Here is a 27,745-nt window from a genome sequence, read left to right as displayed (position 1 = left end):
GTTCTTCCGGCTTTGGAGAGGGAAAAAATTTACGAACAGGAAAAAATAATCTGCAAGCTCCTCTGAGCTGGGAACTCAGGGCAGGCAAAGCCCCTTTGCCTAGGCACAGGCATAAAGGGTGCACAGACTTTGAATGCCTTTCACCCCTGCCTAGACCTGTGTGGGCCCGTTTCAACAGCATAAGCCCTCATTAGCATAGTACAACAGGGTATATACCCGAAGCCTATTTTCAACTACCCATATCAGGGGTCTGAGGACTGGTAGCTCCACTCACTCCACCTAGCCACCCATGACAGAGGTTTGAGAATAAGTGGTGCTTCTCAGTCCTTACAGCAAACAGCACTGGGTGCCCAAAGTCTGGCTGCAAAACCCACCCACCTACATGCTCTAGGGAACAGGGATATGCCTTCCACCCAGGCACTCAGGGGCAGCCATCAGCCCCCTACTTTGCTTAGCTCATAAACCCATACTGTAGCTAGATTAACTGTGCCTACTCCAATCACCTTTATGTAGCTCTGCTTGTCTAGGACTATAGATGAGGGCCTGCACCACATACTCGGTGACTGACGACCTGGACACCTGAGCTGAACCCACACAAGAAACGTAAACACACTCCTGGGCTCACATACCTAGTAACAGCTCTAACCACCTGGTGACAGGACATGAGAGCTTCAAAGACACCAATAATCAAAGTAGCTCACAAGATGAGCCTATTAGGGCCTATCAAAACAAGAAGCTAGGACACAGTAAGCAAACATACAATAAATAAATATAATAACTTATTGATGGCTCAGAGACAACAGTCAATATCAAATCATAAAAAGAGGCAGACCATGATGGCTTCAGCAACTGACCAGAACAAAGAGCCAAGAAACCTCCTGGGGGAAGATAAACTCTTGGAATTACCAGAGGTAGAATTCAAAAGATTAATATACAGAGCTCTTCAAGAGATCAGGAACAAGATCAGACAAAATGCAGACCAAGCCAAGGAACACAGAGACAAAGCAACAGAGGAATTTAGGAAACCTATTTTTTTTAATTTTTATATATATTTAAAAAAAAAAAATTTTTTTATTTTTTATTTTTTATATATATTTGTTTTTGTATATATAGGGTCACTATGAGTCAGAATCGACTCAACGGCAACTAGTTTAGTTTTGTTTTTTTTTAATAAGAGCAGAATGACAAATTTAACAGGCTGCTAGAATCCACAGAGAGACAGCAAACAGAAATTCAAACAATTAACAATAAAATTTCAGAATTAGACAACTCAATAGAAAGTCACAGAAGCAGAACTGAGGCAACGGAAGTCAGAATTAATGAGATTGAAGATAAAGCACTTCACACCAACTTATTTGAGGAAAAATCAAATAAAAGATTTTTTTTTAATGACAAAACCCTAAGAACTATGTGGGACGCTATCAAGAAGAATAACCTGCAAGTGACTGAAGTACTAGAACAGGGGGGATAACAGAAAACACAAAGAGAATTGTTGAAGATTTGCTGGCAGAAAACTTCCCTGATATTGTGAAAGGCAAGATACCTATCCAAGAATCTAATCAAACCCCACACAGAATAGGTCCCAAAAGAAAGTTACCAAGACATATTATAATCAACTTTGCCAAAACCAAAGATAAAGAGGGAATTTTAGGAGTTGCTAGGGATAAACAAAAAGTCATCTACAAAGGAGAGTAAATAAGACTAAGTTCTGACTACTCAGCAGAAACCATGCAGGCAAGAAAGCAATGGGATAACATATATAAAACCTTGAAGGAAAAAAATTGCCAGCCAAGACTTTTATATCCAGCAAAACTGTCTCTCAAATATGATGGCGAAATTAGGGTATTTCCAGATAAACAGAAGTTAAGGAAATCTGTAAAAACCAAATGAAAATTACAAGAAATATTAAAGGGAGTCCTCCAGTTAGAAAATCAATAACATCAGATAACAACCAAAGACTAGAACACAGGACAGAACAACCAGATATCAACCCAGATGGGTAAGTTACAAAAATAAATCAAAGCTAAAATACTGAAAATAGGGAAACAGATATCAATATGTAAACGATGACAACATTAAAACAAAAAAAAGGGACTAAATCATGTAGCCATACAGCTTTCATATGGTGAGGAAGTCAAGGCAATATCAAGAAATAAAAGACTGGTTTAAAGTTAGAAAAATAGAGGTAAATATTAAGGTAACCACAAAGGAAACTTAACAATTCTACACATCAAAATTTAAAAAAAGACATAGTGACTCAGCAAATACAAAATTAACAATGAAAAAATGAAAATACATAAAGAAAAATGACTCAGCACAGAAAATTAAGTGGAACAAAGAAACTGTCAACAACACAAAAAACTATGTAAAAATGACAGCACTAAACTCACATCTATCAGTAATTACGCTGAATGTAAATGGGCTAAATGCACCAGTAAAGAGACTCAGAGTGGCAGAATGGATTAAAAAACACGATCCGTCTATATGCTGCCTACAAGAGACATACCTTAGACTCAAAGACACAAACTAAAACTCAAAGGATGCAAAAAATATATCAAGCAAACAACAATCAAAAAAGTGCAGGAGTGGCAATATTAATCTCTGACAAAATAGACTATAAAGTAAAATCTACTACAAAGGATAAGGAGGGACACTATATAATGATTAAAGGGTCAATACAGCAGGAGGATATAACCACAATAAATATTTACACACCCAACGACAGGTTCCAAAATATATAAAGCAAACTCTAACAGCATTGAAAAGAAAAACAGACAGCGCGACGATAATAGTAGGAGACTTCAAAACCACTTTTGGTGAAGGACAGAACATCCAGAAGGAAGCCCAATAAAGACATGAAAGATCTAAATGCCACAATCAACCAAAGACATATACAGAACACTCCACCCAACAGCAGTTAAGTATATTTTCTTTTCCAATGCACATGGAACATTCTCCAGAATAGACCACATATTAGGTCACAGAGCAAGACTTAACAGAATCCAAAACTTTGAATTAGTACAAAGCATCTTTTCTAACCATAATGCCATAAAAGTAGAAATCAGTAACAGAAAAAGCAAGGAAAAAAATTCAAATACATGGAAACTGAACAACACTTTGCTCAAAAACTACTGGGTTACAGAAAAAATCAAGGACGGATTAAAGAAATTCACAGAATCAAATAAGAATGAAAACACATCCTACCAGAACCTTTGGGACACAACAAAAGCAGTGCTCAGAGGTCAATTTATAGCAATAAATGCACATGTTCAAAAGAAGAAAGAACACATTAACCCTACAACTCAAACAAATAGAGAAGAGCAAAAAAAGCCCACAGGCACCAAAAGAAAGGAAATAAAAATTAGAGCAGAAATAAATGAAATAGAGAATAGAAAAACAATTGAAAGAGTTAACAACACCAAAAGCTGATTCTTTGAAAAGATCAATAAAATTGATAAAACCACTGGGCAGACGCAGACTGACAAAAGAAAAACAGGAAAAGAAGCAAGTAACCTGAATAAGAAATGAGATGGGCAATATCACAACAGACTCAACCGAAATTAAAAGAATCATAACAGAAATACTATGAAAAATTGCACCACAGCAAATTTGAAAACCTAGAGGAAATGAACAAATCTCTAGAAACACACTACCTATCTAAACTAACACAAACAGAAGTAGAACAATTAAATAAACTTAAAACAATAAAAAAGATTGAAAAGGTAATTAAAAAACTCCCAACATAAAAAGCCCTGGCTTCACTGGAGAATTCTGTCAAACTTTCAGAGAAGAGTTAACACCACAACTACTAAAGGTACTTCAGGCATTGAAAAGGATGGAATACTCCCAAACTCATTCTATGAAGCCAGCATAATCCTGATACCAAAACCAGGTACAGAAACTACAAAAAAAGAAACTACAGACCAATATCCTTCATGAACACAGATGCAAAAATCCTCAACAAAATTCTAGACAATAGAATTCAACAACATATCAAAAAATACTTCGCCATGACCAAGTGGGATTCATACCAAGTATGCAGGGATGTTTCAACATTAGAAAAACAATCAATGTAATCTATCACATAAATAAAACAAAAGATAAGACTCTTATCAATTGAGTGATCTTATCATTTGATGCAGAAAAGGCATTTGACAAAGTCCAACACCCATTCGTGATAAAAACTCTCAGCAAAATAGGAATAGAAAGGAAATTCCTCAACATAATAAAGGGTATTTATACAAAGCCAACAGCCAAAATCATCCTAAATGGAAAGAGTCTGAAAACATTCCCCTCGAGAACAGGAATCAGACAAGGATGCCCCTTACCACCACTCTTATTCAACATTGTGCTGGAGGTCCTAGCCAGAGCAATAAGGCAAGAAAAAAAAATAAAGGGCAACCAAATTAGTAAGTATCCCTATTTGCAGATGACATGATCGTATACACAGAAAAGCTCAAAGAATCCACAAGACAACTACTGGAACTAAAAGAAGATTTCAGCAAAGTATCGGGATACAAGATAAACATACAAAAATCAGTTGGATTCCTCTACACTAAAAAAGAGAACTTCAAAGAGGAAATCACCAAATCAATACCACTTACAAAAAAAATTTACCATTTACCATTTACAATAGCTCCCAAGAAATTAAATACTTGGGAATAAATCTAACTAGGGATGTAAAAGACCCATACAAAGAAAACTACAAGACGCTACTACAAGAAACCAAAAGAGACCTACATAAGTGGAAAAACATACCTTGCTCATGGATAGGAAAGCTCAGCATTGTGAAAACGTTAATTCTACCCAAAGTGATCTACAGATACAATGCAATCCCAATACAAATTTCAATGACAGTTTTTAACAAGATGGAGAAACAAATCACCAAATTCATATGGAAAGGGTAGAGGCCCCAGACAAGCAAAGCATTACTGAAGAAGAAAAACAATGTAGGAGGTCTCACACTACCTGATTTTAGAACCTATTATACTGCACAGTAGTCAAAACAGCATGGTACTGGTACAGAAACAGAGACACAGACAAATAGACCAGAATTGAGAATCCAGACATAAATTCATACCCCTGTGAACAGCTGGTATCTGACAAAGGCCCAAAGTCCATTAAATGGGGAAAAGACAATCTCTTTAACAAATGGTGCTGGCATAACTGGATATCCATCTGCAAAAAAATGAAACAAGACCCATACCTCACACCATGCACAACAACTAACTCAAAATGGATCTAAGACTTAAATATAAAATCGAAAACAATAAAGATCAGGGAAGAAAAAAATAGGGACAAAGCTAGGAGCCCTAATACATGGCATAAACAGAATACAAAACATTACTAACAATCCACGAACACCTGAAAAGAAACTAGATAACTGGGAGCTCCTAAAAAATCAAACACTTTTGCTCATCACAAGGCCACCAAAAGAGTAAAGAGACAACCTATAGACTAGGAAAAAAATTGTGGCTATGACATAGCCAATCAGGGTCTAATGTCTAAAATCTACAAGACACTGCAAAACCTCAACAACGAAAAGACAAATATGCCAATTAAAAAATGGGCAAAAGGTACAAACAGGCACTTCACCAAAGAAGACGTTCAAGCGGCTAACAGATACATGAGGAAATGCTCACAATCATTAGCCATTAGAGAAATGCGAATCAAAACTACAATGAGATTCCATTTCACTCCAACAAGGCTAGCATTAACCCTAAAAACACAAAACAATAAATGTTGGAAAGGTTGAAGAGAGACTGGAACACTTATACACTGCTGGTGGGAATGCAAAATGGTATAACCACTTTGGAAATCAATTTGGCGCTTCCTTAAAAAGTTAGAAATAGAACTACCATACAATCCAGTAATCCCACTCCTCAGAATATATCCAAGAGAAATAAGAGCCTTCACACGAATAGATACATGCACACTCATGTTCACTGCAGCACTGTTCACAATAGCAAAAAGATGGAAATAACCTGGGTGCCCATCAACAGATGAATGGATAAATAAATTATGGTATATTCACACAATGGAATACTACGCAACGATAAAGAACAGTGATGAATCTGTGAAACATCTCGGAACACGGATGAACCTGGAAAGCATTACACTGAGTCAAATTAGTCAGTCACAAAAGGACAAATATTGTACGAGACCACTATTTTAAGAACTCAAGAAAAGTTTTAAACAGAAGAAAACATTCTTTGATGGTCACAAGCGTGGGAAGGGAGGGAGAGGGGAATTTACTGGCTACATAGTAGACAAGAATTATCTTAGGTGAAGGGAAGGACAACATACAATACAGGGAAGTCAGCACAAATGGACTAAACCAAATGCTAAGAAGTTTCCTGAACACAACTAAACGCTTCGAGGGACAGTGTAGCAGGGGTGGGGGTCTGGGGACCATGGCCTCAGGGGACATCTAGGTCAATTGGCATAACAAAGTTTATTAAGACAATGTTCTGCATCCCACTTTGGCGAGTGTCATCTGGGGTCTTAAAAGCTTGCAAGAGGCCATCTAAGATCCATCAATTGGTCCTAACCCACATGGAGCAAAGGAGAATGAAGAACACTAAAGACAAAAGGAAAATGAGTCCAAGAGACAAAAGGGCCACATAAACCAGAGACTCCATCAGCCTGAGGCCAGAAGAACTAGATGGTGCTTGGCTACTAGCAATGACCGCCCTGACAAGGAATACAACAGAGTCCCTGATGGAGCCAGAGAAAAGTGGGATATAGAACTCAAATTCTAGTAAAAAGACCAGACTTAATGGTCTGACTGACACTGGAGGGACCCCAGAAGACATGGTCCCTGGATTCTCTGTTATCCCAGAACTAAAACCATTCCTGAAGCCAACTCTTCAGACAAAAATTAGACTGGACTATAAAACATAAAAAATACTCGTGAAAAGTCTCAAGTAGATACATGAGACTAAATGGGCAGCTCCTGTCCAGAGGCAGGATAAGAAGGCAGAAAGGGATAGGAGCTGGGTGAATGGACACAGGAAACCAGGGGTAGAAAGGGGGAGTGTGCAACTAGGGTCACATAACAATATGTGTGTAAATTTTTGTATGCGAAATTAACTTGAGCTGTAAGATTTTACCTAAAACACACACACACAAAAAAAAAAACTTCTAAAAACTACACCAAGCCCCAAAACATTAAAAATAAGATCTTTCATTTCACAAATAGTACTAAATAAATAAGTAAATGTCTGGTGCAAGTAAAAGTATCTCAGGAGAAAAACGCTCAAAGCATACAACATTCCTAAAGTATAAGGACGTTAATAAGACTGAGTGCCCTAAATCAAATAAAGTGTGCATTTACACCCAGAAAATTCAGGGAATTCAGGATTCATGCTGAGTTTACCAACACCTACAAGACAACTGTGCACAAACGCCCCTAAAAACTCCCCCAAACTTACCTCTTTAATTATCTGGGCCCCTTTTTTGTCACTGAATTCCAATTGAGCCAAAGCCTGATCAATAGACATTCCTCGTATCTAGAATTAAAGAATGACAGACAAGAGCGGAGAAACAAATTTGTTTACAAAGTCAATGTTTTCTTTTCAATGAAAAGTAAATGCCTTATATAATCCAAAGAACTTCTAAAACAGCGAACTAAACCCAGGCCAAAGAGAAGGAATCCGTTTCAGAAGGGATGCCATCCTCTTTAATCATAATCAAACTTTAACACTTTAACCATAAAACCTAGATTGTAATAGTCTCAAAATATGAAAAGCAGGTATTATACAGTCAGATCTCAGGTTGGCAAGGACCATAGTAGACATTACAGGCACCTTCTCCTACAGGATAAAGGTATTACATGTGTATTTGCAGCTCATCTCTCTTCATACATAAATTTCATTTTCCCGAGAGAAAACTTAGAAAGCAATTACTCTGAAGCAGGTTGAATCAAGCTTTAGAAAGTTTTCTGAATTCTTTGGTCATAGCCAGAATTCATCAAATACTATTCAAGTTGATGCTTTTGTTTTAAATATCTATCTATCTATCCAATGTGATTTAGCTTCTCAAAAGAAAGGTAAAAATTAAGCGAAGTCATTAATCTCTGACAGTCATTGTTTACCTACCGACTGCCTGAACATGTCACTATTTCTCACTTTTTGAAGAAATCAAGGCAAAATTTTTTGACTTTTCAATTCCAGGGGAAATTCATAGCTTCTTTTCCTAAGCATTATATAGTAACAGTCATTTTAGCTTACCAATTTCGCCAAATACCACATCTTGTCTTTGCTGTATTTTATTTGTCTTCGACAGTGGTAGACTTCCTTACAAATAGAAGGGAAAAAAACGGGTTTATCAAAATGACAGTTACATACACTGTTTTTTTTTTTTTTTTTACTTTCCATGCTTAATGAAGATGCCACCACAAGAAATAAAAACATTATCAAGAATTTGGAGATTCTTTTTCCCTATACAAAGTTGTATTTTTCCGAAGTCTCACTATGTTAAAATATTACTAAAGGAGACACAGAAATTATAATACGGCCAGTTTGTGCCAGTATCTGCAACATTTCTATCCAGAGGAATGATAAAAGATTTAAATGAAGGCATTTTGAAAACATCTAGCTGGTTAACAGAACAAAGGAAAAGGTATAAGAAGAAGAATACTTGGTCAAGAGCATAGGTTCTAGAATCAGACTGCCTGGGTTTAAATCCCAGCTCTGCCACTTACTATGTATCTTTAGGCAAATGACTTAGCCTCTCTGTCCCTAAGTTTTCTTCTTTAAAATGAATGTATTAGTACCTATCTCATAAAACAATTATAAGGATTCTATAAAATAACCTATGTAAGCACTTTATAGTGCCTGGCACATGGTAAGTTCTCTGTAAATGCTAGCTATTTAAACAAACCAAAAAAACCAAATTCATTGCCATCACATCGATTCTGACTCATAGTGACCCTTATAGGACACCGTAGAACTGCCCTGTAGGGTTACCAAGGAGCACTCGGTGGATTCGAACTGCCAACCAGGGCTCCATCACCTATTTAAAATGGTAGGTACATCCTACTTAATCTTTTAAAAGGCAACCATCTACTAAGCAATTTATAGTTCACAAAGCACTTTTTGGGCCATTATTTCATTTGATCTAACTCTGTGAGTTGAGAAAGGAAACATTTTATAATCTTTTTACAAATTAGAAATCAGAGAGATCAAGTAACTCGCCCAAAACTACAAAGTCTGTATAAGGCGAAGATAGATGAGGCAAAGCTGAAAGTTAAAGAACAGGTAAGTATATGAAGTGCCTAATACAACATCTGGTAGGTGTGCAGCCAAAAGTTCCCCTTCTTACTCTAAAACTCACATTCTTTCTACTACTATACCATAAAAAAAAAAAAATTTTTTTTTTTTTTTATACCATATGGCTGGTTAATTCACTTAAAAAATCAGAAAACATTTGTCAAAGCAAACAATTGCAGGAGACCTCAGAAACTTCTAGTATGACTTCTGATGGAAATTTCCAAATGCCTTAGAAACAGCGAGTTTTCTCAAGTGGCCATCTTTTAATATGTAGCAGATTTCATTTCGGTTACAATGAAAGCTGACACACTGAAAGCTGTAGCAATAGCCTAATGACATTTTCAGCAATAAAGTGTCCTGGGGAGCAGGGGAAAGGAAAGAAGAACTGTCATGATTGATAATATTAATCTGCAAAAATTAATCCACTCAATAAAACCTTTTATATAGAAAGCTTTCAATTCTTGGTCGCCCTTGGTGAGCTATCTTTAAACCTGAATTGTGTATGCGTATCTTCAAATTTAGGAAAAAAAAAACTGTAATATTGGCAAGAGCATTGGGTAAAAAAGGATGAAGTGTTTACAAGAAAAGGCAAAGTACTGAATCATCATCTTCTAAAACTAAAAAGCTCTTCAATTTTACCTTATTTTTAGTTGACTTTAAGCAGTGAAATGTCGTACTTTTTAAGCATACACCAGGCAAAGTCGAAGTAAATAAAGTGGTGAAGTTAGAGGTCACAAAGCCTGGTTAGATATCACTGCTACTGACTAACCAATATGGTAAACTGGGTAAAGTTAAGTTGGGATATAATGTATAAAATAGTTACTCAAATGAAATAAAAATAAGTCTAAATTATAAAATGCTTAAACCAACAACTTTTAAAGAAATCAATTTAATTCAAAATGCACTTAACTCAAACGATGATAAAGTGTCATTTAACAAAAGTCCTTACCGGAGCCTTATGGGATCCACATCAATGACTTATAAGCATGACTTAGTATCATTATCAATATGGCAGACAATCCATACTTAAAAATATGCCTCTTACAGAAACGGTTGTTGAAACAGTTTGCTACAGTCTCACTGCTTTTAGGTGCCCTGGTGGCACAGTGGTTAAGTACTCAGCTACTAACCAAAAGGTCGGTGGTTCGAACCCACTCTATGGAAGAAAGATGTGGCAGTCTGCTTCCATAAAGATTACAACTTTGGAAACCCTACAGGGCAGTTATATTCTGTCATATAGGGCTGCTATGAGTTGGAATTGACTCAATGGCAATGAGTTTCATTACTTTTATTTAACATAGCTTTCTTCAAAGACATTGTAAAAGGAAACTCAAGCCCAAATTAATAAGGTGTGACTATCATGGTAGCATAGTGGTTAAGTGCTACAGCTGCTAACCAAAAGGTCGGCAGTTCAAATTCACCAGGAGCCTCTTGGAAACCCTGTAGGGCAGTTCTACTCTGCCCTATAGGGTCGCTATAAGTCACAATCGGCTCAACAGCAACGGGTTTTGGTTTTATCATGAAAAAAAAAAACTTTAATTTCTTTCTGCCTTATTTTCTTAATCATGATGAAGCCACATATGAGATAAAGTCTGCAAAGAATTTATATCGTTTAGAAATTGGTGCTAGCTAAATTAGGAAAATAGTCTTGGAAAAAGTACAGCTAGAACGCTCCTTAGAAGCAAGGATGTTATCAGGAGGCACCAGTCCCTGGAGAAGGACGTCATGCTTGGTAAAGCAGTAGATCAGCAAAAAAGAGGAAGATCCTCAATGAGATGGATTGACACATGGCTCAAACAGCAATGACTGTGAGCATGGCACAGGACCAGGCAGTGTTTCATACTGCTGTACATGGGGTCGCTGTGAGTCGGAATTGACTAGACAGCACCTAGCAACAACACTCTTAAAAATATTATGAATGGCCTAAAACATTTAAATTGTGGGCACTCATTTTTATTTACTGCCATAGGATTTACTCACTATTCCAAACCACTATTATTTATTTACAAAATACATATTCTAATGCTGAAGTTAGCAGTTCAAAGGACTTTAAAAGTGAGATAGCGGTACTGTATTAAGATCTATGCGGCTGGGTGAGTAAATTATCCCCTGTAAACAAAGTAGGTATTCATGGAAAGTATTAATATTTCCATTCTTAATAGGTATAACTGATGCATTAATGTCAATTTACTAAATACTACTTAAAATCAAAAATGTTAAAAGTTATTTTCTAAAAACCGTAAGTTGCCCCCTAAAGGATTACTCACTCAAGCAAAATCTGTGCAAACTAGAGAATTAAATTAGGTTGCTTGAAAGTGCCTACATAAATCAAAGTCCTCACGCAGGCACTTGCATAAGGAGTATATGTCATACAAAAAAATTAATCAAAATAGGTTCAGTAAATACAATATATAATAAATTACCAGATTAACTTCATTTGTTAGAGTTAAATAAATGACCTACTGTTAACTACATGAATTTTGAAATGTGGAATGTACCCTGAAGTACTTATTTTTTTTAATATCCAAGAGGCTGGCACTACAAAATACATAATTTTGCTCTTGGATTCTAGACCTGACAAATACTGTCATGACTTCTCTACTTCTAATTAATATCTAAGTTCAAAGAGCACAGGTAAGAAATAAAGATCATTCATTATAGGAAATAATTTTCTACTTATGATATTTCTGCAAATGTGTAACTATTTTAATGTTTTGGTTAATTACGAAATGGAGACAACACTTCATAACACAAATTTTATGACAAAACTTTCAAATTCTAATGGTATGGTAAAATATGAACATTAAAAAGTTGCTTTAGTTTCTCTTGATGACATTCCCAGTGTTTTTCCTACTACATTTACTGTATTAGAGTATCTTTTCTTAGTTCGTTTATTTAATACCTGTTGCCACCAAGTCGATTCTGACCCATAGTAACCCTATAGGACAGAGTAGAACTGCCCCATAGGATTTCCAAGGCCGTAATTTTTACAGGAGCAGACTGCACATCTTTCTCCCATGGAGTGGCTGGTGGGTTTGAACTGCCAACCTTTTCGTTAGCAGCTGAGTGCTTTAACTACTGCGCCACCAGGTTTCCTTAATTATTTCATGCATAACGGTCTTTCAATAAAGGTTGGCTCACCAAAAAAAAAGGTGTTTAAATTTCACGTCTCTTTATCTTGTTTCCAAATCAGATGAGAGCTCTTTAAATAAGTAACTCTCCTAAATCAGAAAAAAAAAAAACCATACACTGTACTAATTCAGACTAACAGAATTTTTTGTAATGAAATGCATGCTTTCAAGTTCACATAAAAACTAAGCAAATGCCACAGTCTTTACTATTACTTAGATGAAACTGATTATCCAGTAGCCTTGAATCTCAAAGTCCTTTAAAAGATGTTTGATAAACCAAATGATTTATAGTTAACACAGTAATTCCATTTCTAAAGTAAAAAAACGCACTGCCATGAGTGGATTCCTACCCATAGCAACCATACAGAATAGAGCGGAATTGCCCAATAGGGTTCCCAAGGCTGCAAATCTTTACAGAAGCAGACTGCCACATCTTTGTCCCTCGGAACGACTGGCAGGTTCGAAACATCAACCTTGTGATTAGCAGCCGAGCACTTTAAAGTACTTACCAGTTTATTTCTAAAGTACTTATCAGTTTATTTTCTTGAGGGCTAAAACACTCTCATCTTGTTCGTACTATTATTTGCTTAAACTTAACAGATGTGCATGATTCTATAGGAAACTCACATTAAGCTGTAAGTTTTATTTCTCAGAATGGAGCAATAAATTTTATCTCAAAATTCTCAGTATCTCTGGTAGGAATTCAATATTTAAATTTAAACCTTAGGTTCAGAGGTACATAAATTATGTAACAAAAACAAGTGTATCCACATTCGAATGTGAAACACTGAAAAACCCCAAATATATGATTTAAACATCAGCTAATGGTTTAAGTCGTTCTTGCCAACTCCTTACCCTTCCTAATCAAGAGTCTATTCGAAAGCCTCTAAGAGTCAAAATTCAGTATGTCTCAAGCTATTAGTTTAGAATTAAGGCCCCCATCTGGAGATAAAGGCAAAACAATTAAGAAAAGCAATGATGATCTTTTTTAAACTGCCAAAGAGATAAATCTCATACATCTTATGTGTCAAATAAAGGATTGTGCAAACTGTGGTGTTTTTTAACATGGAATAATAAATCATTGCTAGCCACATAACAGTAAGTACACTTTATCCAACTTAAGAGATTAGTTCTACCCACAAACTTACTGCTGGTCTCCGAGGTTCTCCGGGCAACTGTGGGGGATAAACGATATTATTCTTTTTCTCCCACTTTCGAGAGATGTCAAGAGAAGCGCTTGTGTGAATATGTGATTGGAGCAAAACATTATGAGACGAAAGAAACCTGTAAAACAAGACATTTAAAATCTTTATGCAGAATTTATCTTTTCTACAATAGTTCCATTTTAATAGAAACAATTTAAAAATCACAAACAGAAACAATCTAGAAGCATTCATTTAATAGAGACTGCTTTCATATAAAACACTGCAAAAAGCTAGTTTATTAGAGGCTAAAAAGACTGAGAAGTTTATAACTCATATGAGCCAAATAATAAAAACCCAGTGCCGTCGAGTCGATTCCAACTCATAGCAACCCTATAGGACAGAGTAGAGCTGCACCCATAGAGTTTCCAAGGAGCCCCTGGTGGATTCGAACTGCTGACCCTTTGTTTAGCAGTCGTAGCACTTAACCACTACACCACCAGGGTTTCTGAGCCAAATAATAAGCAAATATTAACCTAAGATCTATTGCCCTGAGGGGTCGACAAATACTGAATCACTACTATAAGTCAATCCAGTCCAAAAACAATTTAAAGAAGACATGATGGGCCCCTAACCCAAAATCCACGTTATCGTTGAGTCAATTCCAACTCCTATGGAATTCCACAATCTTGATGTGTAAACCAGAAAATACACAAAGCAATTCAAGGGTCATGTAAAAAGAGCGGGTCCAAGCTACGCTGAAGGCATTAGTGAAAAACAAAGCTCCCTGAATTGATGGAATACCAACTGAGATGTTTCAACAAACAGATGCAGCACTGGAAGTGTTCACTCATCTATGCCAAGAAATTTGGAAGACAGCTACCTGGTCAATCGACTGGAAGAGATCCATATTTATGCCTATTCCAAATAAAGGTGATTCAACTGAATGTGCAAATTATCGAACAATATCATTGATATCACATGCAAGTAAAATTTTGCTGAAGATCATTCAAAAGTGGTTGCAGCAGTACATCAATAGGAAGCAGCCAGAAAGTAAAGCTGGATTCAGAAGAAGATGATGTGGAACCGGCGATATCATTGCTGCTGTCAGATGGATTCTGGCTAAAAGGACAGAATACCAGAGAATACTGAATCACTACTATAAGTCGATCCAGTCCAAAAACAATTTAAAGATGACATGATGGATCCCTGACCCAAAAACCCCATTATCACTGAGTCATTTCTGATGCCTATGGAATTCCACAACCTTCTTTAAAGAAGACATGATGTTTACCTGTGTTTTACTGACTATGCAAAGGCATTCAATTGTGTGGATCATAACAAATTATGGATCACATTGCAAAGAATGGGAATTCCAGATCACTTAACTGTGCTCATGAGGAACCTGTACATAGATCAAGAGGCAGTTGTTCAAGCAGAACGAGGGGATACTGAGTGGTTTAAAGTCAGGAAAGGTGTGCGTAAGGGTTGTATCCTTTCACCATAGTTATTCAATCTGTATGCTGAGCAAATAATATGAGAAGCTGGACTATATGAAGAAGAACACGGCATAAGGGCTGGAGGAAGATAAGTTAACAACCTGCACTGTGCAGATGACAAAACCTTGCTTGCTGCGAGTGAAGAGGACTTGAAACATTTACGGATGAAGATCAAAGACTAGAGCCTTCAGTACGGTTTACAGCTCAACATAAAGAAAACAAAAATCCTCGCAACTGGATCAACAGCCAAAATCATGATAAATGAAGGAAAGACTGAAGCTGTCAAGGATTTCATTTTACTTGAATCCAAAATCAACACCCATGGAAGCAGCAGTCAAGAAATCAAACAACACAATGCACTGGGCAAATCTGCCGCAAAAGACCTCTTTAAAGTGTTAAAAAGCAAAGATATCACCTTGAAGGCTAAGGTGCACCTGTCCCAAGCCATGATATTTTCTATCATCTGATATGCATGAGACAATAAATAAGGAAGACTAAAGAAGAATTGATGCCTTTGAATTACGGTATTTGCAAAGAATATTAAATATACCATGTACCGCCAGAAGAACAAACAAGTCTGTCTCGGAAGAAGTACAGCCAGAGTGCTCCTTGGAAACAAAGACAGGGAGACTCAGTCTCAAGTACTTTGGAGACATTACCAGGAGGGATCAGTCCCTGGAGAAGGACACCATGCCTGGTAAAGTGGAGGGTCAACAAAAAAAAGGAAGACCCTCGGCAAGAAGTTGACACAGTGGCTCCAACAACGGGCTCAAACATAGCAACAATTGTGAAGGTGGCCCAGGACTGGGCAGTGTTTCATTCTGTTGTACATGGGGTTGCTATGAGTCAGAATCAACTCAATTGCACCTAACAACAAAAACGTACATGTGGATAAGAACCCTCGGTGGCACGATGGTTAAGGTCCTGGCTAGTAACTGAAAGGTTAGTGGCTCAAACCCACCAGCAGCTCCACAGCAGAAAGATAAGGCAGTCTGTTTCCATAAAGATTACAGCCTTGGAAACCCTATGGGGCAGTTTTACTGTATCCTATTGGGTCACTATGAGTCGGAATTGACTCAGTGACAATGGGTTTGGGTTTATACACGTGGATATAATCCCAATGGGGAACAGGTTTTCTTTGATATGTTAATGAGAGTATAAGTGTAGGGCGCCTCTTAAATCAATCACTTTTGAGATATAAAGCAAGCTGCTTAGGAGAAGCAAGCAAGCACAGATGGAGAAAGTTAAGAGTAGATGCCAAGCCAAATGAAGATTGCCCAGCAACTAAGAAACAGAAGCTAAAAAGAGACAAGGACCTTTCCCCAGAGCCGACAGAGAAAGCAAGCCTTCCCCTACAGCCAGGGCCCTGAATTCAGGCTTCTAGCCTCCTAAACTGTGAGAAAATACATTTGTTTGCTAAAGCCATCCACTGGTGGTATTTCTGTTACTACAGCACTAGATGACTAAGACAGGGAGTCACATAACCTTTCTAGATCTCAGTTATCTCATTAGTAAATGAAGTAATAATAGTAACTACCTCAAAGGCTTGTTGTGAAGCTCAGATGAGATACTGCAAGTAATGTACTTAACCACAGAGGTTAAAGGGCTCTCCCCCAAAAATAAATTCCATGAAGTATAAACCTTGTATTACACAATTTCAAACTTTTTCTCATGTTCATTATCATGAACATTTATATTTCTACATAGTTGTAATTAGCAGTCACCTCTCCAGGCCTCAGTTTCTTTATCTATGAAAAAAGGAGCTGGACTAGGTCATCTCTACATTCTCTCCTAACCCTATTTCTGTATCTACTCTCATCATTAAGAGCATGATTACAGAATACTAAACCTCTTGGCTTCTATTTCAATCCTTCTTCAATGGAACCCCTACTGCATTAACCAATCTGAGAGATTTCTTGACGGGGAGGTCCATGCCTTCTGCATCCCCCACGCCCAGCACAGTAACCTTCCCTGCTTAAATCCTCAGGGCACATTCAGTGAATTGAATATGATGCTGAAAAAATTAAACACATTAGAAAATTATAATGACAAAGCTTTCTAAATACCTATAACATATTCAGGGCTCAAATGGTTCATAAAATGAATTAGCAAGCAAATACTAAATGACTGTAATCAACTTAATTTAAAATATTATTCCAAATGGGATACTTAATTCGAAAGTGTACTAAATCAGACGTTTCTATGCACCCTCTCCTGGCCAACTGTTGGAATAACACTGAATTGAAACAAAATGAAGCAACCTTAAGGTAAAATTGAAAATACAAAACAATTCAAAATCTGAGACAATTTTTTAGGTGAGAAAGCCTGTGAAGAGTCATTAGATAAAACAAAAGCAAACTGGTGGAATTAAAAAAGGATGGCATCTTGATTTGTAAACTTTCACTTAAAGCACAATAAAAATTATAAAAAAAAAAAAAAAAAAAAAAAGGATGGCATGGCATGAGACCAGAAGAACTAGATGCTGCTCAGCTACCATTACTGAACAGTTTGATCAGATTCTATAGAAGAATCCTGACCAAAGGGGAGGAAATGTAGAACAGAATTTCAAATTTTCATGGACTCCGGACTTTCTGGAGTCATGGAGACTAGGTGAACCCCTGAAACTACTGCCCTGAGATAATCACTAAATCTTAAACAAAAATATGCCCTGAAGTATTTTTAAAACCAAACTATAGTCTAGCTTAACTAGTAAAAAAGGTCCATGCAGATAACATGATCTTATACACAGAAAACCCTAAGGACTCCTCCAGTAAACTACTGAAACTAACAGAAGAGTTCAGCAGAGTATCGGGATACAAGACAAACATACAAAAATCAGTTGGATTCCTCTACACCAACAAAAAGAACATCAAAGAGGAAATCACCAAATCAATGCCATTTACAGTACCCCCAAGAAGATAAAATACTTAGGAATAAATCTTACCAGAGATGTAAAACACTTATACAAAGGAAACTACAATACACTTCTGCAAGGAACCAAAAGGGGCTTACGTAAGTGGAAAAACATACCTTGCTCATGGATAGGAAGACTTAACATTATAAAAATGTCTATTCTACCAAAAGCGATCTATACATTTAATGCAATTCCGATCCAAATCCCAAGTACATTCTTTAATGAGATGGAGAAACAAATCGCCAATTTCATATGGAAGGGAAAGAGGCCCCGGATAAATAAGGCATTACTGAAAAAGAAGAACAAAGTGGGAGGCCTTACTTTACCTGATTTTAGAAACTATTATACCACCACAGTAGTCAAAACAGCCTGGTACTGGTACAACAACAGATACATGGACCAATGGAACAGAATTGAGAATCCAGACATAAATCCATCCACATATGAGCAGGTGATATTTAACAAAGGCCCTAAAGCAGTTAAATGGGGAAAAGACAGTCTTTTTAACAAATGGTGCCGGCGTAACTGGATATCCATCTGCAAAAAAATGAAACAAGACCCATACCTCACTCCCTGCATGAAAACTAACTCAAAATGGATCAAAGGCCTAAATATAAAATCTAAAACGATAAAGATCATGGAAGAAAAAACAGGGACAATGTTAGGAGCCCTAATACATGGCATAAACAGTACACAAAACATTATAAAGAACATAGAAGAAAAACTAGATAACTGGGAGCTCCTAAAAATTAAACAATTATGCTTATCCAAAGACTTCACCAAAAGAGTAAAAAAGTCTACCTACAGACTGGGAAAAAGTTTTTAGCTATGACATTTCTGATCAGTGCCTGATCTCTAAAATCTACATAATACTGTAAAAACTCAACTGCAAAAAGACAAATAATCCAATTAAAAAATGGGCAAAAGATATGAATAGACACTTCACTAAAGAAGACATTCAGGTAGCTAGCAGATACATGAGGAAATGTTCACGATCATTAGCCATTAGAGAAATGCAGATCAAAACTACAATGAGATTTCATCTCACTCCAACAAGGCTGGCATTAATCCAAAAAACACAAAATAATAAATGTTGGAGAGGCTGTGGAGAGATTGGAACACTTCTACACTGCTGGTGGGAATGTCAAATGGTACAACCACTTTGGAAATCGATTTGGTGCTTCCTTAAAAAGTTAGAAATAGAACTACCCTACGATCCAGTAATCCCACTCCTTGGACTATATCCTAGAGAAATAAGAGCCTTTACACGAACAGATATATGCACACCCACGTTCACTGCAGCACTGTTTACAACAATAGCAAAAACATGGAAGCAACCAAGGTGCCCATCAATGGATGAATGGATAAATAAATTATGGTATATTCACACAATGGAATACTACACATCGATAAAAATAGTGAGGAATCTGTGAAACATTTCTTAACATGGAGGAACCTGGAAGGCATTATGCTGAGTGAAATTTTTCAGTTGCAAAAGGACAAATATCATATAAGACCACTATTATAAGAACTTGAGAAATAGTTTAAACTGAGAAGAAAACATTCTTTTGTAGTTACGAGAGGGGGGAGGGAGGGTGGAAGAGGGGTATTCACCAATTAGATAGCAGATAAGAACTACTATAGGTGAAGGGAAAGACAGCACACAATACAGGGTAGGTCAGCACAATTGGCCTAAACCAAAAGCAAAGAAGTTTCCTGAATAAACCGAATGCTTCAAAGGCCAGCATAGCAGGGGCAGGGGTCTGAGGACCATGGTTTCAGGGGACATCTAAGTCAACTGGCATAATAAAACCTATCAACAGAACATTCTGCATCCCACTTTGAAGAGTGGCGTCTGGGGTCTTAAATGCTAGCAAGCAGCCATCTAAAATGCATCGATTGGTCTCAACCCACCTGGATCAAAGAAGAATGAAGAACACCAAGGACACAAGGCGATTACGAGCCCAAGAGACAGAAAGGGCCACATGAACCAGAGACTACATCATCCTGAGACCAGAAGAACTAGATGGTGCCCGGCTACAACCCGATGACAGCCCTGACAGGCAACACAACAGAGAACCCCTGAGGGAGCAGGAGAGCAGTGGGATGCAGAGCACAAACTCTCATAAGACCAATCTCAATGGTCTAACTGAGACTGGAAGGACCCTGGTGGTCATGGCCCCCAGACCTTCTGTTGCCCCAGGACAGGAAACATTCCCGAAGCCAACTCTTCAGACATGGATTGGACTGGACAATGGGTTGGAGAGGGATGCTGGTGAGGAGTGAGCTTCTTGCATCAAGTGGACACTTGAGACTAGGTTGGCATCTCCTGCCTGGAGGGGAGATGAGAGGGTGGAGGGGGTTAGAAGCTGGCGACAAGGACACGAAAAGAGAGAGTGGAGGGAGACAGCAGGCTGTCTCATTAGGGTGAGAGTAATTGGGAGTGTGTAGCAAGGTGTATATGGGTTTTTATGTGAGAGACTGACTTGATTTGTAAACTTTCACTTAAAGCACAATATAAATTGTTTTTAAAAAAAAAAAAAGGTCCACTTTGAGCATTATGCTCTTTTATGAACTATCAATATGGAATCAAAGAAACAACAGTAACTCGAAAGATTAGATAGGTTCCTTAGGGGGCAGTGAATTTATGTTAATGGGGGAGGACCAACTCAGAAAAGATGGGTGCACGAACACATAACTCAAAGAATGTAATCAATGTCACTATGCTGTATTATGTAGAAATGGCTGCACTGGTATATGTTTTGGTGTGTATAATCTCAACAACAACAAGATAAAAAATTTTAACAAAAGGATGGCATGGGTTATCGTTATGATCCACTTCTTTCAGTAAATTTGTTTTCCAACAATTTTTAAACCTGCCTATAGCTATGAGTCGGGAACCGACTCAACGGCACTGGGTCTGGGGTGGGTGATAGCTGTGAAGCCCTAGTGGCGTAGTGGTTAGGAGCTTGGCTGCAAACTGAAAGGTCAAAAGTCCAAATCCACCAGCTGCTCCTTGGAAACCCCATGAGGCAGTTCTACTCTGTCCTGTAGGGTCACTATGAGTCAGAATCGACTTGACAGAACCTAGCAACAACATAGCTCTAGTTTGGAAACCCTGGTGGGGTAATGGTTAAGTGCTACAGCTGCTAACCAAAAGGTCAGCAGTTCAAATCCACCAGGTGCTCCTTGGAAACTCTATGTGGCAGTTCTACTCTGTCCAATAGGGTCGCTATAAGAATCAGCTCGACAGCAACAGGTTTGGGTTTGATTTTTTTTTTTTTTTGGTTTCATAGCTCTAGTTTACTGTTTGCATTCTAGGAAATAAAAATAAATCAAGATCTTAAAAAAAAAACTTGTAGACAGCCTTAAAAGGCATCCAGGATCAACTTTTACCATTTTTAAGTTTAAGTATCACTATTACTCATAACAGCCTTTTCTTTTGTTGTTGTTAGGTACCATCAACTCAGCTCCAACTCACAGCAACCCTATAGGACAGAGCAGAACTGCCCCATAAGGCTTCCAAGGAATGGCTGGTGGATTTGGACTGCTGGCCTTTTGGTCGGCAGCTGAGCATTTAACCACTGAACCACCAGGCTCCATTTTTCGTTTACTAGGAAACCTAAATTCCTTTAGCTTCACCCTATCTCTGTAGAAGGAGGGTAGGTATGAGCCAACTCTCCAGAGTGTGTGCATGCATACACAGTATACACCCACCCGTCCACTGTACAGTCAGACTGCCAGAGTGCACACAGCAAGGGGGTGGTGCACTGAAACTACCATCTAAATTTCTTCACTCTCGTTATTCTGATGTTTCCTATATACCACTATCTGAAGAGGATTAAGTTTAAATATCACTTTTATATTCTGCCACAGTCATCATTGAAGGGTAGCAGATATAAGCCAAATTTTAGGACTAAGAGTTAACTCAGATGAGATTTATCAGAAACTTTCCAAAGTCACAACTTGAAAGAGAAAATGCTTCCTACTTATTATTCAAAGATCATTCTGAAATTTAGTACAAGGTATACTCAAGTCCCCAGTGAAGACAGTATCAGCCTCAGGCTCAATCTTGAGAATATCATGCGATTACACTCATTAAGCTAAAAAAATCTTTACTTCAAATTTATTTCTGATAACATTAAGTTAATACTACATCTGGATGTGCACTTGAGACTGAGTAAAAACATCTCTCCTCTTACCTCAGTTAAAACCTAATATAAAGGGACTGGAGTAACATGTATATTCTTGTAACTCAGTACAATTTTACTTTGTGAAAGTCAAGGACAATCAAAGAAGGAAAGAGGATAGCAAACAAACAAAAATAAATGAAATTCTAGCAACTGTGGACTTAGTTTTGACCATGATATCATCAGAATTTCTCAACTTCTGCACTATTGACATTGGGGCCAGATAATTCTTTATTGTGGGGAGGCTGTCCTGTGTGTTGGAGGATATTTAGCAGCATCCCTGGCCAGCAACACTCCACCCTGTCCAGCTGTGAAAACAAAAATGTCTCTAGCCATTGCCCTGGGAGGTAGAATTACTCCCTGTCGAGAATCACTCTCAGCAAAAGTGACAGTAAGAAACAGTGCTGGTTTCCACAGACAAGGGAGCATGAACTCTGTTCCAATAGGTTCCTGTTATCATGCCATATACATGTGGATAGGTAATAAGCCAGATTTTCCCAATATGTAAGCCAGGGATAGATAACTCAAATGCCTAAATTTTACATTCTTATTAATAAGACTTAAGTTAGTCTAAGACTGCCTGGTATTCCTGTTACATTTCCCTAGTCCATTTACTCCCCTAGGCCCTACAGATAAATTTCATACCTTCTCCTTGCTACTCAAACCTCCATTCTCACTCTCAGCTGACAACCTTCCTTATTCTGCTGACAAAAGAGAATAATCTGAGAGAACTTCCACAAGCTCCCACCACCTATTTACTTGCATCTGTGCCCACACATACTCATTGCTTTCTCTCTTCTTATTATGAATGAACTGTCTATGCCCCTAGCTAAGACAGATCTCATCCCTTACCTGCAAGATCCCATTCCTTCTCACCTGCTCAAGGACTGCTCCAGTAATTCTTCCTTCTCTCCACCATCAAATGTTTCTTGTCTGTGGATCAGTCCCATCAGCAAACAAACACACTCTAATATTTCCCGGCTTAAAGCAAACAAACCTTCTCCTGATCCCCTGCAGCCCAGTCCCTCTAGCTACTGCCCCATTTCTTTCTCTTCACAGCACAACCCCTTAAATGAGTTACCCAACCTCCCTATCTCCAATTCCTGTCGACCCATTCACCCTGTGCCCTCTCCAATCAGGCTTCTGCCTGCAACACGCCACCAAAACTGCTTTATCAAGGTCGTCAACAATACCTGTGTTCCAAAAGCCGATGGTAAAGTCTCAGTCCTTATCTGAGAATGATTTAAGTATCTCTGGTCACTTGCTCTTCCTTGAGACATCTTCTCTACTTGCATTCCAGGACACCTTAGATTTTCATCTCTGGCCACTCCTCCACAGTCTTCCTTATCTGTAAATATTGCCTGCCTCAGGCAGGAATCAATCAACCCTTGGACTTCTTCTGTTTTCTGTCTATACTCACTCCCACGATGAAATCAACTAGTCTCATGGCTGTAAATACTATTCATGCACTGAAGACTCCCAAATTTACATTCCTGCCCTGAACTCCAAATTCAGATATCCAATTACCTACTCACATCTCCATGTGGATGTTTACTGTACGACTCAAACCTAACAAGCCCCAAACTAAGCTCCTGATATACTCCCCAAAACCTGCTCCTTTCAAAGTCTTCCTATCTCAATAAATGTCAAGCCCAACTTTCCAGATGCTCAGGTAAGAAACCCTGGTGTCACCCTTCTTTCTCATACCACATATCCAATCCATCAACAAATCTTGTCGGTAGTCATTAAGATAGTGCCAGAATTCAACCAGGCACCCACCTTCATAGCCAACCTAGTCCAAGCCACCGTGATCTCTTACCTAGAATATCCAATGATCTCTATACTGATCTCCCTGCTCCCGTCCTTGCTCCCCACCAACCACCCCAGTCAGTTCTCAACACAGCAGCCAGAAGAAAACACTCATAAGTCAGATCATATTACACCTCTACTCAAAACTCTCCAGTAGTTTCCCATCTCATTCACAATAAAAGCCAAAGTACTTATAATGATCCAAAGGCCCTACAGGATCTCCCCCTCCCTTTTCTTCTCTGAGCTCATCTCCTACTACTATCTTCCTCCTTTTATTCCCTGTTTTTGGCCACACCAGGCAAGTTCCCTCTTTGGGGTCTTTGCCCTTACTGTTCCACCTATCTAGAATGTTATTTGCTGAGATATTGGCATGGATCATTTCCTTCAGATCTTTAATCAAAGGTTACCTTCTTAGTGAGGCCCTGTCTACCTTATCCAAAGCTGCAACTTACCTGTCTCTATCTCTCTCTCTCACACACACACACACACACACACTTACTTCCTATCCCCATTCCCTACTTTCAATTTCTTCTGAGCCGTTTTCACTACTTAATATACTCATAATAGCTAAGTACTCAGCCACTAACCAAAAGGTTGGTGGTTCAAGTCCACCCAGAGGTGTCTCAGAAAAAAGACCTGACAATCTACTGAAAAATCAGCCACTGAAAACCCTGCAGGGCATTGTTCTACTCTGACACTCATGGGGTCGCAATGAATCAGAATCAACTCAATGGTATATTGTGCTTTTTGTTTTTTTATTATACTTACCTTGTTTATTATCTCCTTCCTTTACTAGATTGTATGCTCCGCAAGGTCAGAGAGTTCTATCTGCTTCTGTTCACTGCTAAATCCCCAGTGCTAGAATAGTACCTGGCACATAGCAAGCAATAAGTACGTATCTGTAGAATGAATGACAAGAACACGGGGACCAGGGACCAACCACATAACATAAATGAGGAAAATAAATAACCGCGCAAACGTCTTACACAAGGTTGAAAACTGAGCAAAACTGAATGGCATATGCCTCATCTAAAGGGAGAAACATGCTTCGGCTCTAGAAAATTGTTGCCATACCTTGTAATGTATAAGAGAAGGTAGAAGTGTAGCTTTTTTTATAGGAAAGATGCCAGTTTTAAATGCTAATTTTTTAAAAATGTTTTCAAACACTGTGTGGTCCAGCTGAACCACATCTGCAGGCTTGATTCATTCCACATAGCATCAGTTGGTAACCTCTGAGGGTAAGCTAGCAGACCCCCAAAGCAACTATTTAAAACAAGTCCCATTCTTCCCTGTCCCCACACTACCTCTCCTTTTCCATGATACAGCTTACATTCCAGGGAGTTTGGCCCACTATATAAACCAAAAAACCCGCTGCCATTGAGTTGATTTCAACTCACAGCGATGCTATAGGACAGAGTAGAACTGCCCCATAGGGTTTCCAAGGAGCGGCTGGTGGATTTGAACTGCCATCTTTCAATTAGCAGCAGAGCTCTTAACCACTGCAAAGAACCACAGTTCTTAGTTGTTGTTGCTGTTCTCTGTAGAACACTTTAAAACCTAGACCCTTCCCTCAGAGAACTTAGCGGAAGCCTCTAATGTCAATAATTACTTGGAAAAAAGTCAGGCATTAGCCCTTCCAGATCACTGCTCTATCATTCAGAGTAATAACCGTCACTTATTTTGTGAGTATATTGAGTTTCTAAAGGTTTTATTTAGTTCTTAAGAATAGTAAAAAGAATATAGATAATCAGCACAAATTGTGCTCCTACATAAAGCTAGACATGTATACCCAAGCTTAATTGACACTTAGGATTCCTTCTTGGCACTGAGGTGAAAAATAGGAATCTCAGTTCCTGGCAGTCTTTCAGACCACAACTTGCATTTGTCCAGGTTGAGTGATATTTCTTTAACTTATACTTACTGCTCAACTAGCAAGGTGATGGGAATGCAAAGAGATACAAAACATGTTTCTAGCCCTGAAGTGATTTAAAATTCAGTTGGGGAGACAAAGAGAGAATAAGCCATAAATGTGTGATATGCATTAAAATGTCAGAGTAAGAGCAGTACTGAGGATGGAGGCAACCAGGATGGCTTTAAGAGATGGGACTTGAGCTGAGTGTTGAAGAAAGTATAGACTTTGACATTCAGAGACCACGTAAAAGGGCGCTCCAGGCTGAGGGAGCAGCAGAAGCAAAGGTGTGATTTACACAGTCTTTATTTAAAGACCTAACGATGATCTACGAGACCTCTTTTAAAAGAGACTATAGGGTAGAAACCCTGGTGGCGTAGTGGTTACGTGCTACAGCTGCTAACCAAAGGGTCAGCAGTTTGAATCCGCCAGGCGCTCCTTGGAAACTCTACGGGGCAGTTCTACCCTGTTCTATAGGGTCGCTATGAGTCAGAATCGACGCGATGGCACTGGGTTTGTTTTTGCTTTTTTTTAATTGGGTCACTATGAGTCGGAATCGACTCAACAGCAATGAATTTGGTTTATAGGGGGCTGAATGGTGGCCCCAAAGCTATGTCCACATCCTTGTCTCTGGAACCTATAAATATTGCCTTATACGGCAAAAGATGTGATTAAGTTAGGGATCTTGAGAGGAGCTTATCCTGGATTATTTGGATGGGGCCTAAATGCAATCATATGTGTTCTTATAAAAGAGGCAGAGGGAGTTTTGAGACAGACACACAGGGGAGAGTGCTATGTGAAGACAGAGCGAAGAAAGATGTAGCCACAAGCCAAGTAATACAAACAGCCACTAGAAGCAGGATTCTCCCCTAGAGCCTCCGGAGGAAGCCCTGCCAACACCTTGATTTGAGACTTGTTACTTCCAGAAATGAGAAGTTGTTCTAGGTCACACGGTTTTTGGTAATTGTTATAGCAGCCACAGGAAACTAATATGGAGCCCTCTCAGGTCTATTAGTTAAACTTCACACAGCTACAAACCCCAATTCAAAGAACTAGCTTGAGAGTGCTTTGAAAGCAATAAAGTGTCACATAAACAAGAGGCTTACTAAATGAACATAAATACCATGGAGCTAAAAATGCCCTTCTATAAAGCCTTCTTGTTTTAGTGTATGATCATCATAGAGCTTACTTTCAAAATATAAGTAACAGTCAATTTTTCTTCTTTAAAAAATGTCAACATACACTTATTTCTGTTTGAATCTTTTTAACTCAGATACTAAAATAACCCAAAAATAAAGTATCATCAAATTATGCCACCCATTTTGATCATGGCTTGTGGTTTTTGTAGACTGTCTTCATTTTTAGGAAACACACTCTGAAGTATTTAGGAGTAAAACACCATAATGTCTGCAACTGAGCTCCAAATGGCTGGGGGGAGGGGGAGGGGCATGTGCATTTATAGAGATGAAGTCAATACATCAAAATGTTAACAATTGGTGAATACATCTGAAAGATATAAGGGGTTTGTTGTTATATTCTTTCAACTTTCCTGTGGGATTGAAAAGTTGCTAAATAACTTGAAGGAAATATTATTTCACCCATTAATGCAGGGGCCACTGCCCAATACACATTTCAAGGTACATTAAACTGCTAATCACTGTGTACTCACTACAAGGCAAGCATCACTACCTCACGCACCACAAACAGATGCTTATGTTTAGCTGTGATGCCTCAGTACAGAGATTCCTGGACTGAGGATTATGAAATCACAAGCAAAACTATGAATCCAGCATGCATTTTTCTAGAAAAATGTTTTGTGGTTTTCCTCATACTCTCAAAGGAGTCTAAGGCTCAAATTTAAGAACTACTGCCCTAAAAG

The 27,745-nt window shown here is 38.3% G+C and overlaps 1 protein-coding gene across 1 annotated transcript in view; it reads right to left on the bottom strand.

The window, feature by feature from the left end:
- Positions 1-27,745, bottom strand: part of MRPL22 (mitochondrial ribosomal protein L22) — a 40,063-nt gene that overhangs the window by 8,009 nt on the left and 4,309 nt on the right. The window contains exons 3-5 of the mRNA XM_049874185.1: positions 13,552-13,687; positions 8,232-8,297; positions 7,434-7,511 (exon numbers count right to left, since the gene is read on the bottom strand). Coding sequence (XP_049730142.1) covers positions 7,434-7,511; positions 8,232-8,297; positions 13,552-13,687 — 280 coding nt within the window. The remainder of the gene's footprint in view (positions 1-7,433; positions 7,512-8,231; positions 8,298-13,551; positions 13,688-27,745) is intronic.

Source organism: Elephas maximus, chromosome 2 (genome assembly GCF_024166365.1).
Source record: "Elephas maximus indicus isolate mEleMax1 chromosome 2, mEleMax1 primary haplotype, whole genome shotgun sequence".
NCBI lineage: Eukaryota > Metazoa > Chordata > Mammalia > Proboscidea > Elephantidae > Elephas > Elephas maximus.
Note: the sequence above shows the minus strand (reverse complement) of the source record. Positions and strands in the feature narration are given on the sequence as shown.